We start from the raw sequence: 17,966 nt of genomic DNA, 5'->3' as shown, positions 1-17,966 counted from the left end.
AGTTTACATAATCAGACACTTCTTTTGTCCATCAGTAGTATCTTTCTTTGGTTGACCATCCTCTTCCTCATTCATTTCTCTCAATTGTCTAACAATTGCTTGGAAACATTCCTGTACATTAGTTCCTTGTTTTGCAGACAATTCTAAAAATGGGATATTCCACTTTTTAGCCATGTCTCTTCCAACACTCTTTTGAACTTGTCTACTTGATTCCAAATCACATTTATTTCCAACAAGCACCATTGGTACATCCATACTTCCATCCTTACATTGAACAATGTGATTCATAAACTTTTTCTCCAATTCCTCAAATGATGAACGATCAACCATGGAATAAACTAGAATAAATCCATCATTATTTCTCATATAGGAATCACGTAATATTTCATATTCTATTATAATTTTTGAAGATATTCCCAAATTGAAGTGGTGAGGATGATTAAATTTTAAATTAATTTCACCATTTCTGTAAATATTTAAACTACTCACCATCTTTAAATTGATAAAATTGATAAATTTTTATCCGAAACATTAACTCATACCTTGTCCAGCAGTATCCAAAATTTCTAGTTTTACAGTTTTTCCATCAACAAGCACTTGTTTCGAATAACTATCTTCAATGGTCGGATCATAATAATCAACGAATGTATTATTAACAAATCGGAGCGTAATGGCACTTTTTCCAACTAGAATTTATTCGAATGATGACATTGAATATTATGAAACATACCACCTCCACTCCCAACTACGGCAATTTTAAATAATTCAGCTTTTTCTGTTGTTGTTTGTGTTGCTGACATTTTTTTTGATTATTATTTTGACAAACAAATCAAGTGACGTTTTACAAGTATTCGAATCTACATGAAAATGTATTAGAAACAATTACTTTTCATCAGATCATAATATTCTCGATCAAATTTCATTATTTTCACCAAACATTACTGTTTAACATGAAATTCTTTACAATTTTATTTAAATTTGATTCGACTAATTTCTCATTCCTGTTAATTAAATGAAAATAATCGAAATAGTGATGAAAACAACCTAATCGAAACTTAATTTGATTAGTACTTGTTGTAATTCACTAACAATCTTTCTATAATTCAAAACTTGTGAAGTTTCTGATTGAGTAGTTTCTTCTTGTTTCAAGAATGGAATTGGTGGTAAATTTTTCAATACGAAAGAAGGTTGAGCAATGAGAGGAAGATGAGAACCAGTGGTATCTGTCTTTTTAGAAACTAAAGAAGGATTAGTTTGATGCATTGACAAGGTTTCGAATAATGAATGTTCAGTTGCAAATTTAACAATTAAAACCTTATCCATATCTCCACTACTTTCTCCAACAAGGAAATAACGAATCTTGAGTCCTGATTCATTAACTGAACCTTTAGATTTCTTTCTAAAAACATATTGAGATTGATAATATTGTAAATTATCTTCCTTTTCGAATAATTTTCCAATTGCAAAATAATCTGATTTGTGATTTCCTTCTTCTTCATTAACCAATTCAAAATCAGCTTCATTGTAATGTTGTAAATGATTTCTATAAATGGAATCAAATAATTCAACACGTGAATGGAATTTTTCCAAACTGTTTACAATTTGTAAACTAACATGTTCACAAACATCAATGTGAACATCAGTTTCATCATTCTTTCCCTTTTCAGTCAAGAATGTAACAACACTATTCGAATCTAAATTACCAATTTTGTAATGTGGTGATTCGTGATGATAATCAATGAATTTCCAAGATTTTGGAATAAATAAATTCAAACCTTCAAGTTTTGAATTTGAAAATGATTGTAATTGAGTAGATGGATCAATCGTTGCATTCAAAAACAATGGATCCATTCTAGTCAATTGATATTCGAATTCAAGTTTCGAATTGGAATATTTAGAACTAATTGCTCTAACATCTTTTTTAGAAACATTGATAGGAAGAGATTTCATATCAATACAAATCTCACCAACATTATCCTATATATATTCAAATAAATAAATAATAATATATTCACAAATTAAAGTTTCCAATAAAAAAAACACAACTTACATCTCTAGTCAAATGATCTTTATCCATAACTTGAAATTTTAATCCATCAAATTTGTTAATAGTAGAATAAACAAGTTTTGCTTGTTCATTCCAAACGGGATTTAAACAATTGTGAATGACACTTGTTTTAACAGGTTGATTCTTTTGACTTGAAGTTTTGTTTACAATAATGTATGGATCACTAGTTCCATCCAAATCAGTGACTGGGAATGAAGTGCCCTTGTAAATGTTTACTTCTAATAAATCATCGATGAGGAAGGGACGTGAATTGGTCAAGGTTGTTGTGAGTGATGAGGTTGCCATTTTTTTTTAAATTTTAATTTCGAATAATATTTGAAACTTGTCAAATCGGATTGATCACTAGGTTCCATTATTGATTAATTACATTTATTCACAAGTTAATGTTCACACTAAAGAGTTTGATTAGTTGTATCATCATCTCTTATTTGACTGTAATACTTCTTAGCCATAGATCTGTATTTAAAGTATAAAAAGACAGCAACAATTGAAATACCAATGACAATGACCAAACCAACAACCAATACAATGGCAACAATCCAATATGGAGCAGTAATTGAGAGTGGCTCACAAGCTTCAGTCTTGACAACATTGGTCAAATCACCATCTCCTCTGGCACACTTATTGACCAATCCTTCCTTTCTGGCATATCTGATTGTTCTGGTCTTTGTTTCAGAGGAACATTCACCTTCCAAACGATTGAAATTGCTTTCAGTACACAATGGACAACCATGAATGGACAATGTTTCCAAACGGAAGTTACATCTGCTGTCGTCAGTGGCAACAATTCTTGGAGAGTCAGCAAGAGAAGATTCAGTGGCACTGTCTGTAGTACACATGGCAATAACACTAATCATTGATGGACCATCTCTTCCAGTAACATTGTTATAGCATACATTTTGATAATTTCTCAAAGTGATATTGACACCAACATTGTGGCTATCGAGAATTGGAGTCATGGAAAGAGAGTTACCAAAATCAACAACTTGACCATTTCTATATCTGATACAAGCATAGGAATTGGCTGGACAAACACTGGCATATTCACCAACTTCCATCATGCTATTCAATGGCTTAATGAGATCATATAATTCCTGTTCTTGGAAATTGAAAATATTTGAACGAAGATTAACAGAGGATGGATTCTTACAAATGTCAAAGTAGAATGAGGCATCAAGGATGGTTGGATTATAGAATCTGGCTCCACCTAATAATTCACTAAACTTATTCATATTGAATGTCTTGTCAGCACCACCAACATTATGAGTATTTTCACAAACTTGGCCTTTCCATGAACAAGCTTGACTTCCCTTAGCACTAGTTTGTCCTTCACCACAATCATAACAACGATCACTAGCATTATAACTGAATTGATTAGCATTACAAATACCACAACTGGCACTACCAGGAGGTGAATAAGAACCAGCAGCACAATCCTTACATTCATCCAACAATGGATATTTACCACCTGCACATGTCTTACAAACTACAGCACCTCCTTGATTGGCAACACCATAGAGTGAAACCTTTGAAATAACAGCACGATCACAATTGTAAGTATCATTAACAGTAGAAACAGGATTAACAGAAACAAAGTAAACTTCAAAGGTCAATGGAAGCTTCTTACGTTCAGTAAGGGTTAATGGAACATCGACAGTCATCCAATCTTCCTCAATTTCATTTTCATCTTGTTCGAATGGAATGCATCCTCCACAAAAGACTGACTTTCTTACAACACCATCAATTAAAAAGTCAACTCTATTTCCACTGTTAGCTGGGCATGAAAGGAACAATCTGGTACTGAAATATGGAGTAACATCTTCTTCCATACTTACAGTTGGCATGTTTTGGAACAAGACTTTGGCAACTGATTTACCATTACTAGTACCCGAATCCAAACCAACAGCACCAAGATCTCTCCAACCAATAGCAGACATACATTCACCAGTACAACTGGAAACATATGGTGATGAAATTCCAGCTACAACATCATAAATATGAACAACCTTATATTTGGAAGCTTCATTGGTTTGACAAGCTTCACATTCAGTTTCAGCATGTTGAATTGATCTGAGTTGAGTATCAGTTTCAGTTTCATTATTATTACGATTATCATGATCATTGAATGAACCAGGTTCACAATAAACACAGGATTGAATATTTCCTTGAATGGACTTTTTCATACCGAGTGGACATTTGAGTGTTTCAGAGCATTTAGTATTAGATAATGCTGGTAATGGAGCGCTATCTGGATTGGATGCATTACAAATGATTGGTGAAACCCAGAAATATTCCATAGTTCTCAAATCATTTTCACAAGTGGATCCATATCTGTATGAATAATCAGCTGAAGTACAAGGAATATCAGCCAAGAAACAATCTGTAGATCCAGAGAAAGAAGTCTTTCCAGGAGCACATGGCTTACATTGATCCAAACCTTCTTCATCAGCATAGGTACCTGGTTGACACTTTTGACATGGAACAGTACCATCAGAAGCAGATCCCTTAGGACAAAGTTCACATCTGAGAACAACTTCCTTATCAACAGAACCATTGATAACAATATTTCTAACCTTGGCTCTATCTTCACCTTCATCCTTTGAACTGTCCTTAATATAGGCCCAAATCAAGGTGTGGAAACCAGCCTTATTGAATTTAAATGTTTGCTTCTTCCAAGTAAGTTGTTGATCTGCTCTCATGAGGAAATCTTGAGTACTATCAATTCCGAAAAAGAAAAAGTCATAAAATTGTTCAGCATCAACTTGATATTCAAAAGAAACACTAGCATTTCCACTATCAACAGCAAGTTGTGAAATTTCAACATAAAATTCAAGGTAATTCTTTGCAAAGTTTTTTCCTCTATTATTACCACTGTCAACATAATCACCTCTTGGTTGCCAAGGTGAACATGCTGAACTCCAAGCATAATTACTGCAATAGGAACGCATTTGTGGTGGGAAAACAGGTGATTCTGTAAATATTAATTAATAATAATGTAAGATCAGATAATAACAATCGTAGGATTTGATAGAGGATCGAGGATCAGAATGAATGAATTAATAGAGAGAGAATTAGATTAAATATTAAATTATTAAAAACATACCAGTATTGGTATCAAGATCGAGACCAGTAGAAGTCCAACTAATCATGGACAATTCACCACTGTGGGCATAACTACCAGGCTCACAATGTAAACACTTCTTTGAGTTAACATCCAAACGAGTGCCTTCCTCACAAACCAAATCACATGGAAGACCACTGATTGGAGTTGGTAATTCATATCCTGTACATACAGCAGGTGGTTTGTAAAAGTAGAAGGCTGATTTAGTATTTGTTGAATTATCACACTGAGTAAAACGAGCACCAATATCAACCAGTGGATCACATGTACAACCAACAGTGAGAGGCAAATCTCCTCTCAATACAATTTCTTCTGAAGTGCTACTACTACTACTAGTTAAAGATGATGATGAGATAATTCTCTCCTAACCGATCTGGTTGGTGATGTTGGATTATTAACAAAGATCATTGGTGTTGTTCCTCCACAAGTCAATCCCACACAATGAGTATAACTATTCGGATACTTCTTATTGGCTGCACACGTTTGTCCCTCAACCAACAACACCGAGCATGACATGAACACTACCACCATCAGCACCATCATCATCATTATCAGAGATGATGATTCTCTTTTACAACTTTTGCGAGTGGACATTTTTTTTTAAGCTTGTGAGGTCCAAGCACGAATGAATTGAAAATCTCAGCACACAAACACAAAGCAAAAATTAATAACGTTGATTGTTTGATGGTGTTTGCTGATTGTGTTGTTTGGTGTTGGTTGGAGTTTGGTGATGATGATAATTTTGGAGAAGAGGATTTGGAAGGTTAACTTTTTAAGAATGTTTGGAAAAAGTAAAGTCAAAAACACACACTACTATTTACTGTATTGAATAGTTGTTGTAAATTTAGTTTGGATTCCATGTGCTTGGAGATAAAGATATTTCAGTTTGATTTCCGACTCTAGTCGGGTTGACTAAACATTACAATAAAATTATTAGATTAAAAAAGATTGAGAACAATTTCAATCTTCAATAAATCCAAAACGTGAAAAAGAGTTTCAAGTTTACAACAAAACGTGATTCCAATATTAGGAATTTTCAAAAAAAAAATGGCAAACCTCACCTCTTCACAATTATACAGCCACTCATCAGAACAGCACCACCAACCACAAGAAAATGATCCGAATGCACCTCTACATTGTCTTTCTTGTAATTTACTAATTTTTCCTCTTCCCAGCAAAGAAAATGAAGAAAATGATGAAGAATTTGAATCTAAAATTAATTGGAAATTAATTTTAATGGATCAAATTGATAATGATGATGATGAATTGATTGTGCAATATTTTGAGAAAATGATTGGTGAAGGGAGAATTTGTAAAGATTTTAAAGTGACGTGTTGGAAATGTTTGGAAGAAGTGTTTAACGTTTTTGGGAATGAAATTAAATTTTTGGAGAAATCAATTCAGATATATGAGAAGAAAGTGGAAGAAGGTAAGGATGGGGATGAGAGAAATCTTATTGAAAAATTGGAATTGGAATATATGGAATTATTGGAAGAGGAAAAGACTCTTCAATTATCTATAGAAAAACTACAGAAAAATCAGCAGCCAAATCTTGATGCAGAATTTGTAAAAATCTGTCAATTAGAGGAGGAATTTTATTGGAAGGAGAATAATGAGCTTTTAATGGATATAGAAATTGACAAAGTATTGAAAGAAGAGAGATTGCTATTAATGAATAGGGGTTCAATAAGTCCAAGTTTCTGTCTCATTGATTACTCGAAAAGTACAATTGATGGCTATATTTTGAGTATTGACAGAAATCGTTCTGATTCACAAATAATACATGACAGCAATCATGGTTGGACTAGATGCTGTCAAATGCTCTTTTCTCTCATTAAGGATATCCAAAATCTTCCACCTCCATTGAATCATTACAATTCAGATAGCAAAGCAAACTTAATATTCTTAGGAGAATTCACTCAAATTTACTATGAAGGAAAAACCTTTGATTTATTCCTGAATGGAAACAATACATCCAATTTCAATGAGGGAGTCAAATATTTCACTAGAATTCTCTACGATTTGTGTAATCACTTGGAAACACATGCACCAGAAAAGTTATTTATTTCAGAACATTCGACATTCTTCCTGGAGGACAAGACTTTGAAAGTCATTCTCAAATGTCTCAATTTTCCAATGATGAACAAATCGACAGAGAATTGGAATTATGCAATTAGTAGAATATTGACAAAGCTCAAATTACTACATTGGTATCTACTTCAAATACGAAACCATTCCTTAATAACACATTCTCATCAAAACGAATAAACAACTTCAATTCATCATTGATATAATATTTTATCTTCGATTGTAAAGCGCGCCTCAAGTACGCAATTCTACGACAATTATCCATACTTGAATCTCAACTTTTCAGATTTAACCCTAGATTTTTGAAAAACAACATAAAAAAACAATACAACAAGCATCAACAATAATCACAATATTTATTTTATTACTATTCAAAAATGTATGAAGAAACAAATGAAGATCCAATGATGAACGAATCAGCAAACACAAATTCTGCACCATCTCCATCAAAATTTCAAAAGATTCAACTCCGATTAATTCCTGCCCTCAATATCATTGGTTTTATATTGGTAATTATAGTGAATGCATTGGGAGCGGCTGGAATTTTGAATAACATTCCAACTGGAAAGGTTTCTGATGAATATGAAACTCCACTCACTCCTGCAGGTTATGCATTTTCCATTTGGGGATTAATTTATACATTCATTGCCTTGGTAATTGTTATTAATACTGTTCAGAGCTTGATTATGGGAAGAAATAATGAACTGTTGAATGAAAAGATTTCAATCCTATTACCTGTCAATTTCCTTTTTAATTGTTTGTGGATGTTTGCTTGGCAATATTCTGCACGTGGAAATATTGGATTGTTGTGGTTGAGTTTGGTTTTCATGTTTGGAATTTTGGCTAGTTTGATTTTAATGTATTTGAGAGTGAATGTGCATTATTATGAACCATCAAAAAAGGAAAATTCTAAACCTACCATTCAAGGAAATTCAATTCTTGCTAAATTTGTAAATTCTTTCACCATGACAAGAAAATGCAATTTCTGGGAATATTGGATTGTTCAACCAATGATTAGTTTGTATATGGGTTGGATTAGTGTTGCCACCACTATTAATATTGCCATTACTCTCACTACTCACTTTTCCACCACAGAATCGAATATTTATGAGAGATCATTGTGGGGAGTTTCTAATGTAATTTGGACATGCATTTTGGAAGGTGTTATTGTTTGTTTGGGAATTATCTTTCTCCATTGGAAACGTGATTTCGTATTTGCAAGTGTCTTTTCTTGGGCCTTATTTGCAGTTAGTGTCAAACAAAAGGCAAATCAAGTGGTCAGTGTATGCTCAGCTGTTTGTGCTTCAATTATTATCTTCTTTGTATTGTATACTATTGTATTGACCTTGGTTGATTATATTCAATGTTATGGTGGAATTAAGGGAACTTGGAAACAAATTAGAAAGAGTGTAAAGAAGAGTTTTACAAAGAATTAAATTAACTAATATAAAATGCGTACTTTTGAACATGAAACAATCCCAAAACCCCTTCCATACCATAGTTTTTCTTTGTGAGATTGCTACCAATCAATATTAGGTCTGTATCTTGAATTATTCGGTAAGTAAACACAAATTTAAATGGCTTATCTTTTATGGTTGGCTCACCAATATCATTAACATTCAATCTTTTACAACTACTATCTATTCCAGGGGCTACATTCAAAATTATTGAAGCATCAATATCATGTGAATGATAAAACTAATAATTTCTTTGTTGGAAATAATTAATAGAGAGTGGAACTTTTGGAACGCTTGAAAATGTTTTGGATTTTCCTCCTAATGTTTCCACAGCATCCCTAATATCTTTAGATAAAAGATTGACCACAGAGTGTTTTTCAATCTCAATATCGATCTCAAATATAGAGCTATCTTTGATAGAGAACAATCTATTAGATTGTTTGTAATAGTGATAACTTTTGAAACATTCATCTGTTGATAGAATATAATTGCTTGTTTCCTTACCAAGCAAAGTTAATCCATCACTGGTTACCAATAATTATTACATTGAGATTATATTTTCTTCGATTATTTGGCACAATAATGATATGTCAATGGATGAAATCATTCCGCCACAAACGAAATATGCAAGCTTTTTTCGGAGCATTGCATTTGTCTAGTGATTCTCTACTCCATCTATAAATATCAATCGTGTGGTTAAATATATGGTAGTACTGATGACAATAATTAATGGTGATATTAACATTGGTTGGATGATCAGATTTTAGCCTTTTAATTTTTGGTTCGTATCCTACATCATCATCTTCAGTTGTTTCATTTTTTTGTAATAAGGGTTGTAAATCATGTTTAAACAAATCAGAATACTATTTACTGATCTGTGAAACTCAAACGATTCAAAAGTGTTATTGTATAAAAATTTGTAAAAATGTTAATTTGATTCGCATTATTTTCAAAGGGAAAATTTTACGAGTTAATATCTTACAATATTGTAAGCGGTCCATTCACTCAAATCGGTCAAGATTTACTCTCATTCACACATTATGTGGGTTCTTGCCTTCTTTAGATAGCTTAGCAGTGACAGTCACACGCCACAAGTCAAAAAAAAAATCATTGACTCCATTCGAATCAAAGAACACGAAAGTCTACCCGTATGAAACTCTAACTTGTAAAACATGACCACTCCCGAACTTACCAACGTTCATATCGAACAACTGCAACATACTATTATAAATCAACAAGAAGAACAGCAATCAAACACCACTACAATCATCCATAACACGAGTAAATTTCCATCAAATAATAACAACAATATTCATCATCCACCACAACAAAATCAAAAATCTTTTTTCATCACCAATAATGAGCAACAAGATGACGACGACGCTTTTTTATTATTACCAACAACAAAATCACAAGAAGACCCGCCAATATTAACTACAACAACTGTAAACAAAAATGGCGGCAATCAGCAGCATGTAAAGAGTGGTGCTGGTGCTGCAGATTTTTGCTCCACACGAGACTCTGTTGGCTCTCTATCGACACATGAAGCTCCCTCATCGATTATCATGTTTGAAGATGAGTCTGAAACTGAGAATAATGGAACTACAACAACACTGAGTACTTCCTTGGTGTCGGCTTGTTCAACATCGGGTATGATGAATATGATGATGATGAATCACATGCCTTCGGGTAATGATATTAATCATGAGGATGAGAAGGAATTTGATGAAATGATGATGGCGAATAGAAATGATGATCAAATATTATTGGACGATGAGGAACAACAACACGGAAAATTATTGAACAATAATAATAGGAAGAATAGTGATAATAATAATGGAATGTTATTGGATGAAAATAATAGTAGGAAGAATAGTGATAATAATAATGAAGTGAAAATTCAAGAATCGACCAATCAACAACAACCAAGGATTTCTATTGGAGATATTTTGAAAGGACTTAAAGCAACAAATCCCAACTCTCCAATTAATCCTTCTTCTTCTAACAAGCCAACAACACCTTCATCATCAGTTATTGGCAGTAATCATTCAAAAGATAACTCTCCTTCTTCCTCAGCACCTCTGATTAGTAATAATAGTAATAATAGCAATGATAAAAGTAGTATTAAACAAAGTCCTAAAAAGAAGAATTCAGATCCTGTTCGTCCACGAAAACAATCCAGCGATTCGAACAACTCTAACTCTTCACAGAAACGAAAAAAGAAGAGTACTACAAATGATTCAGAAGAAAGAAGTAATCCTTCACATCATAGAAATCCTTCAGAAGCCACATCTCTCATGAATGCAGATATTGATCAATCACCACACAAGAGAAAACTCTCACTCTCTGTTACCATACAGAATAAGATTTCAACTTGGAGGTCAAAGCACAAAAAGAATGTAAATAGTAGTAGCACTGATCATGTTGCTACAACTGATCGTCCACCTCTACTGTTGCTAGAAAATAACCAACAATACTCACACTTATTAAGTGAAAAATCTCAATCTGCAGACACTTTCAACACGAGTATCAGTAGTATGAATAGTTTTGTCAGCAATGCAAGCGAAATTGATTTAAAGAATCCAATCTTGAAAATCATTGAAAAATCTCCTGAAACACCTCGTAAATCGAGTAATCCACAAATTTCATCCCTCAGGAATATTCTAGCAACAAATAGACAAAGATTTTATAGCTCTGCAAATGATATGACCTCTCAATATTCTGATGCTTCACCAATGGTTTTTTCACCCTCTTCACCATTTTCAGAAGACAAGACAAAATCTCCAAAAGTTTCCCTCTTGAATTTTTCACAAATTGTGCCAACATTGTTTGAAGGTCCAAAGAGTTCTAGAACTCACAGAGGTGAGAAGAAAACCATTTTTGACAATATTAAACAAGAAGAAGCTCCAAAAAGAAAATTATCCCTACCAGACAAACCAGAATTCCTAAACTCTCCAAAGCACAACAAAAAGTTACAGACACAACCTGCCAACTTGACCCAAGATGATATCTTTACTTTATCTCCACCAACACCCACTGTAGTAATACCAAACAGTTCAAGGCACAACTCACCAAAAGAACCAATTAAGAAACTCGAATCCCTTTTCTGTGCAGATACTCTCCTATTAATTTGTTCATTCTGCAAAGGAGGAAATCAATTCTTTATATTGAGAGAAGTCTGTTCAACATGGCATTCTTTCCTTGATGATGACAATGTTTGGAGAGCCATGTATTTGAATTACTTAGAAAATCTTATCAAGAGTTATTGGGATACTGTTGGAGCATATTATGGTTTTAGTGAGAGTCATCCAAAATCTGGTCTCCAACCAAAGAAGAAGGAAGGTATATCCATCAAGTACAGATTATTGAACAAGAGATACAAATTTTTAAAAGCCCTCCAAAAAGAGTTGACAACAGCCAAGCCAATTAATTTTATACCAACAGCTGAACCTGAAATTATTCATGTGAGAAGAGGAACAATTGCCAACTTTAAACAGTTTGAAAATTTGGAAACCAGAAGAAGAACATCCAGCTCTACTGATAGACTCACATCTCCCAGATTTGACGACTTATCAAACTTTGTTGGATTTGGTTTTCAAAATCCAACTAGCCCTCCATCCAGCACTGCTATTCCAAACTTGATGTCTCCTCGAAAACACGCCCATTCAACAGCCTCTCTCTTTGATATGAAAAAGGCACCTGTTAAGAAGAGCAAACCTCCAAAACAAGAACAAGTTGAGGAATTATCATCCAAGCAAATCTATTTAGAATTGGTGAAAGATGAAACAAGATCAAGAATTCAGATTGGACTTAAAATTTTGCAACCTGTTCAATTGGTTAAATGTCTTGTGGATAAGGAGTATAGCATATCCAGAATGACCTACTTTTTCTTCCCTCAATTGTATTCCCCTGTGGCTAAATTTTTATCCTCTGCCAAGAGTATTATTGTTGGAAAGCTTGAAGTCTCTGAAAAGAATCGATTCATGACCGAGTTATTCCAACATATTTCAGTTCAATTCTTTTCTCTATTCTTGATGGGTCTTAAAGCACTAAAGACCAACTTGATTACAAATCCCATTGATTATCCTGAGTTTTATGGAGAGTTGAGGAAAATCATGCCTTCAGAAACTGCAAAATGTTCAAATAGCACTGAGGCTCAATTTTTAGCTGACAAACTAATTACCAAATACTTTACACTTGTTGTGGATAGATTGAATCCTGAAATTAGTTTTGATGTATTATCACTCTTTATGGATTCCTTTGCCCGTATTGGTAAGAACAAACTTCTCGTTCTCATACTTGAGAAGGCAAAGGAAAAGTTTTTCGATTATGAAACGCAGCTCACTCCTCGTTTAACCAAACTGGTAGACCATGGAAGAGGAAAAATCAAACACAAGAGTGCTGAGAGTGATTTTCTCCATTTCGTGATCAACAAGATAATACCTTCTGCAGCAATGGAAGAAGGAGATTATAGACATATTGTAGATATGCTCTTTGATATTATGCAAACTCATTACGGAATTGATAATAAGCAAATAGCTTCTCATTTTAAGAAATTGACATCTACAACAACTGAAAGTATTATTGACCCTCATATTTCTATTATTAAGGCATGCTTTCAAAATAATGGTGAAAATACTGTAGCTCTTTCATTCTTTGATTACCTAATTGATAAGTTTTCTATTGATATGAATAGAAAAGAGATTTTATTCTTCCTTCTTGAGAATATTAATATGGCACCTTTCTTGGATTATGCTAAAAAAATGAACAAGATTGATCCAAAATTTGTGAGCAGATGTTTCCATAGCAAACACTTTGCAGAATTCCTACTTACTCAAAATCCAACAATTATTCTTGATCGTTTATTTACCTTCTTTAATATGGACCCTCTAGCAGACTTTGAGAATGAAAATTCATTCAAATCAATAGAGGAAGCTTGGAAATCATCAATTAGTACCGGTAGGAATCTCATTAGAAGCTCTGGAAGTTTCAAAAATAAGGACAATTTTCTCAAGATTATTAGCAAGATTGAAATTAGGAATAATGAACCAAAACCTGTCTACTCTCTTGACATTTTGCAAATTTACAAATTATTATGCACAAGATTTAGAGAACAAGACAAGAAATTCAACTTGCAAAAAATTGATAGAGATTTGAATATTGGTGTCAATTTAATTACGCATGTGTTTGTCAAAGATTTTATCGACAGACCTGAGAGTTTATATGAAATTTGTGATTTACTAATTAATCATTCAAATGTTTTGATTGATTGTAAAATTCTCAAGTTGATTCTCATGAAGAGTGAGCTAGTTGAAAAGCAAACTGGTTATAGTTCATTATTACCAAATATTCTTGACAATGCCTCGAAAGCACTTGAACTCATCCTAAACAATAGTGCAATGATAATTCCCAAAAATCCAAATTCTAGCATGAAATCTTCCATGCACGGCTCAGATATTATTGGCTATTCTGAATGGTATCTGAATTACAAGCTCACGAACGATCCAGCTCCACTGGTAGAGGAATACATTCAACTGTTTGAGAGGACACAAGCTTTCATTGAGAGAAATAGACTCTATGGTAACACATCAAACTTTGGCTGTTTTTCATGTTGTTACATGCAGTAAATCCATTAATTAACTTCAAATGTTATTTGAAATAAACATATTGAAAGCCAAATCAATCTAAATTGATTAACGATTAAAGAATGCAAAGATTATCAACCACTTTTGTATTATCAAATTTAATAAAACTAAAAATTCAATTAATTATTTAATTTTTTTTGGTTTTTTTATTTTTTATCGTTTTCGTCACAAACAGGGCTGGTTGATTTACGAATAACTTCTTCAACAATCTGTCCAAAATCAACCTTAACTTTGGCAAATCTTACAACTGATTTTGCAAGAGATTGTTTCTTGAGTATTCTTCTGTCATGATAGTTTCCAGAAGTTGCATCGAATGGGAATCTGTCATTGTCCTTCTTCAGACGAGTACATCTTCTATGAACTACAACATTGAGGGTACTCTTCTTCATTACAGTACAAGACAGAACATTGTTCTCAACGAGCAACTTCTTGTCAAACTTTCCAACTACCAAATGGTGGTTTTGGAAAAAGGATAATTTACCGTTTGGAATTGGTTCAACATTTTCTAACTGTCTAAAGAATTCTTGGAGTTTGGTACTAGATCCATCTTGTGATTGAGCATTGACAGTTGCTTGTGTTGTTTCTTCAGCATCACAAGAAGATTCTTCTTCTTCATCCTCATCTTCCATCAATGATGGACAAGAATCATCTTCATCACAACCATCATCATTGTTGGAAAGAATTGGAGCAGTGGATGCTGAAGGTTGAGGAGTTTGATCAAGAGATTCTTCAACCTCTTCTTCAAATTCTTCCTCTTCGCACTCTTCTTCGCAATCTTCGTCTTGCATTTGATCTTCAGGTACTGCAAGTACTTCACGTTTAGCTTTTGCCTTTAATTCTTCTTCTTGTACCCAAACAGCCTTATAGCCTAGGTTTTGTCCCAAACCATACTCCTCAACATCTAAATCTTCTAAGAGCTGATTGACACAAGCACAAATTTCATCAATATGCGAAGAGAAGACCATTGCATCTTCTTGTTTCATCTTCTCTAAAGGATGTGCATTAGTAGTGGATGACTTGTCTACAGCAGCTGTTGTTGTTGTTGTTGTTATTGGAGTAGTAACAGCTTGCCACATATATTGTCTTCTTAATTGTACTAGTAAATCATAGAGTTTTGGATTACGTGATTGTACTGATTCTGGTGGTATTTGTAAGAGTCTTTCTATCGTCAATCGTTGTTGAGGAGTAGGATGCATTAAATTAAGTTGTTGGACGTTAGAAGATGTTGTATTGGAAAGGGTTGGTTGGCATGCTCTAGATGGTGGTGATACAGTTTGTTGTTGGTGGTGGTGGAGGGATTCAGGTTGAGTTAGATTGGTTGATGATGATACAGGAGCTTCGTATTGGTGTTCATTATTATTACTAGTTTGATTTGGATAGGAAATTGTAGTGCTCGACACACTTGCATTACTAACAGATCGTGATCGCTCAGAGTTTCTTACATTAGAAGAAGCTCTTGATCTTGTATTAATTAATTCGCCTTCATAGTGTTTAGAATTACTAGAAGTAGTAGTATTAGTAGTAGTGGTACTTGTTGATTGTACAACAGTATTATTGTGTGTCATTGTTTTCTTTCTATAGAGATGATTGGAAAATGAATAGTACGTTTTCAATAGATACTAGTATCGGTATTGATGTTTGATAAAAACTCTCAATGATGGACGTCTATGGTTGTTGGCCGTTGTGTTAGTTTGATAGAATTGAAAAAACTTCGTGATGGGTACTTGACAATACACGTTGTTGAATCTATCAGGTGGAGTCGACTAGAGTTGTTGAGGGAGAGAATCAAAATTTTTCTTATTGTACTACTAGAACAGAGAGAGATGATGATCAATGTAGATGTTAGCTCTCAATAATTATTCGGTTGTGCACAACAAAGAAATGTGGTGGATGGAGAAGTGAGTTTGGTGTTGGTGGTTTTTTTAAAGTCGAAAATTGGCAGTGGTAAAGACCCGCGAAACTTTTCAGCACAACCTCCATTTGCTAAACTCGTTCTCATAATGGTTTTTTGCTTGTGCGTCATTGTGTGATCAATACGGTGCGACCAAGAAAATTTAGTACCTTCACGTTGCGTCTTTTTGATCCCATAATGTGACTTGCTATTGCTGCTTTAAAGCAAAATATTTTGTGATAGACTTCTCCCGCCATCCATCAATTGACCAAAGCAGGTGTCGAATGCGAATATTGGTATTTGATTGTCGATTGGCCAAACGTCAATTTGTCAATACAATGCCAAAGAGTAGAAAGTCCCTTACTGGGAATGACAACACAATGAGGGAAATGTGTTAAGAATCTGGAATAAAAGGCAAGCGATCATTTGCCATCACCTGCTCAATATTCCAAATTTTTTAAGGAATAGATTATTCCAACAATAACGTGTTGGAAATTACTTCTCAATATTCACATTAAATATTATTGAATGGATTATTCAATAATAATATTTCTCATTGTTTTCATGAATAACATATTTTGGAAATGAACTTAACAATTTTACCTCTATATTGTCACTCACTCGGTTTCTTTTGAGGAAATATTTGAGATATACAACTCGAGAGAATGAATACCTTCGATATTAAGGGGCTGTAAGTTTCATACAAAACACGCAAATAAGGGATCGAAAAAGATTCACGAAAAAAAACGGCGAAAAGGTTTAAGGAGACCCTCTTCCTTATTTTGCCACTGTTCCATTCTTCCATTTGGATCCAAGGGTTTGATTACAGCAAAAAGTGTTTGTTCAAAGACCTTATTCAACTCTAACATCAATGGTTGGATCGGTATCGTAAATAATGTGCTCGTTTCAATACAACAAGTATTACAATTGTAAATATTATTAATTTGGTATCATCACATCAAATTGTTAAATGGTAACATCAAGAGAGATGGGTGATTCTCTTGCTGTATACTTGGTCAGATGTTTAATATTATTACATTGGAAATCAATTGTTAAATTTATAACTTATGGATATTGGATATTAATATTCAAAAACAACTAATCGAGATGGTAGTAGGAGTAAGAGAGATTAGTCCAATTGTTGAATGTGCTCTTATCTCAATAAGAGTTGGTTATTCTAATCAATGAAATGGTGAGGTATTTCTGAATTGGCCATGTAAAGGAGGAGATCTTTATGCACGTTATTACAATGTGATTAAATCATCCAAATTGTTAACCACTACCCGAAAAGGTGTTTTGCCAGTTGACTTGACATTTTACAAAATAACAATTATTGGATGTTGCAAAACGGTATTTTATCACCCCTTCTTAGCGCTTCTACCTCCATACAAAGATCCATTTTAAATATCCCCTGTGGATGTGATTAAAACAAGTTCATTTCAAAATCAAATATCAAATATCATACCACTCACCAACAATGAAAAACACGTGAAAAACGTGTTATAAACTTTCAAACTTGATATCTAATCTTAGATCAACACGTTTTCTCTTTTGAACTGTTTTTCACTGAATGCTTTGTATGGTTGGCAATGAACAGTTCATTGAGTTGAGTCAGTGATAGAAGTGCTCCTTCAGTTCCAACATCATTGTTTCTTGGATTGTGTTGGATAGAGAGCGAGCTATTTCGGTTAAATAC

At 33.6% G+C, this 17,966-nt stretch overlaps 7 protein-coding genes across 7 annotated transcripts; 3 read left to right on the top strand and 4 right to left on the bottom strand.

The window, feature by feature from the left end:
* Window positions 1–3: 3 nt before the first annotated feature.
* On the bottom strand, window positions 4–800 carry NAEGRDRAFT_62517 (ras family small GTPase; the record flags this gene model as incomplete). Its single annotated transcript, XM_002682324.1, has 3 exons — window positions 4–392; window positions 543–686; window positions 731–800. 3 exons carry the CDS (start codon window positions 798–800, stop codon window positions 4–6), a joined length of 603 nt encoding a protein of 200 aa, XP_002682370.1.
* A 244-nt stretch (window positions 801–1,044) lies between these two features.
* On the bottom strand, window positions 1,045–2,353 carry NAEGRDRAFT_62516 (uncharacterized protein; the record flags this gene model as incomplete). The annotated part of the gene is made up of 2 exons (XM_002682323.1): window positions 1,045–1,977; window positions 2,051–2,353. The coding sequence occupies 2 exons, from the start codon at window positions 2,351–2,353 to the stop codon at window positions 1,045–1,047; spliced, it is 1,236 nt and encodes a 411-aa protein (XP_002682369.1).
* Window positions 2,354–2,422: 69 nt separating this feature from the next.
* NAEGRDRAFT_78118 (uncharacterized protein) lies at window positions 2,423–5,738 on the bottom strand (the record flags this gene model as incomplete). Its single annotated transcript, XM_002682322.1, has 3 exons — window positions 2,423–5,039; window positions 5,172–5,550; window positions 5,589–5,738. 3 exons carry the CDS (start codon window positions 5,736–5,738, stop codon window positions 2,461–2,463), a joined length of 3,108 nt encoding a protein of 1,035 aa, XP_002682368.1. The 3' UTR covers window positions 2,423–2,460.
* Window positions 5,739–6,236: 498 nt separating this feature from the next.
* NAEGRDRAFT_62514 (uncharacterized protein) lies at window positions 6,237–7,457 on the top strand (the record flags this gene model as incomplete). Its single annotated transcript, XM_002682534.1, has 1 exon — window positions 6,237–7,457. The coding sequence occupies one exon, from the start codon at window positions 6,237–6,239 to the stop codon at window positions 7,455–7,457; it is 1,221 nt and encodes a 406-aa protein (XP_002682580.1).
* Window positions 7,458–7,654: 197 nt separating this feature from the next.
* Window positions 7,655–8,713, top strand: NAEGRDRAFT_62513 (uncharacterized protein; the record flags this gene model as incomplete). Its single annotated transcript, XM_002682533.1, has 1 exon — window positions 7,655–8,713. One exon carries the CDS (start codon window positions 7,655–7,657, stop codon window positions 8,711–8,713), a length of 1,059 nt encoding a protein of 352 aa, XP_002682579.1.
* Window positions 8,714–9,906: 1,193 nt separating this feature from the next.
* NAEGRDRAFT_56774 (uncharacterized protein) lies at window positions 9,907–14,410 on the top strand (the record flags this gene model as incomplete). The annotated part of the gene is made up of 1 exon (XM_002682532.1): window positions 9,907–14,410. One exon carries the CDS (start codon window positions 9,907–9,909, stop codon window positions 14,359–14,361), a length of 4,455 nt encoding a protein of 1,484 aa, XP_002682578.1. The 3' UTR covers window positions 14,362–14,410.
* A 94-nt stretch (window positions 14,411–14,504) lies between these two features.
* On the bottom strand, window positions 14,505–16,292 carry NAEGRDRAFT_78116 (uncharacterized protein). Its single transcript, XM_002682321.1, has one exon. It carries the CDS (start codon window positions 15,942–15,944, stop codon window positions 14,526–14,528), a length of 1,419 nt encoding a protein of 472 aa, XP_002682367.1. The 5' UTR covers window positions 15,945–16,292; the 3' UTR covers window positions 14,505–14,525.
* Window positions 16,293–17,966: the final 1,674 nt, after the last annotated feature.

Source organism: Naegleria gruberi (genome assembly GCF_000004985.1).
Source record: "Naegleria gruberi genomic scaffold NAEGRscaffold_3, whole genome shotgun sequence".
Classification (NCBI taxonomy): domain Eukaryota; phylum Heterolobosea; class Eutetramitea; order Acrasida; family Naegleriidae; genus Naegleria; species Naegleria gruberi.
Note: the sequence above shows the minus strand (reverse complement) of the source record. Positions and strands in the feature narration are given on the sequence as shown.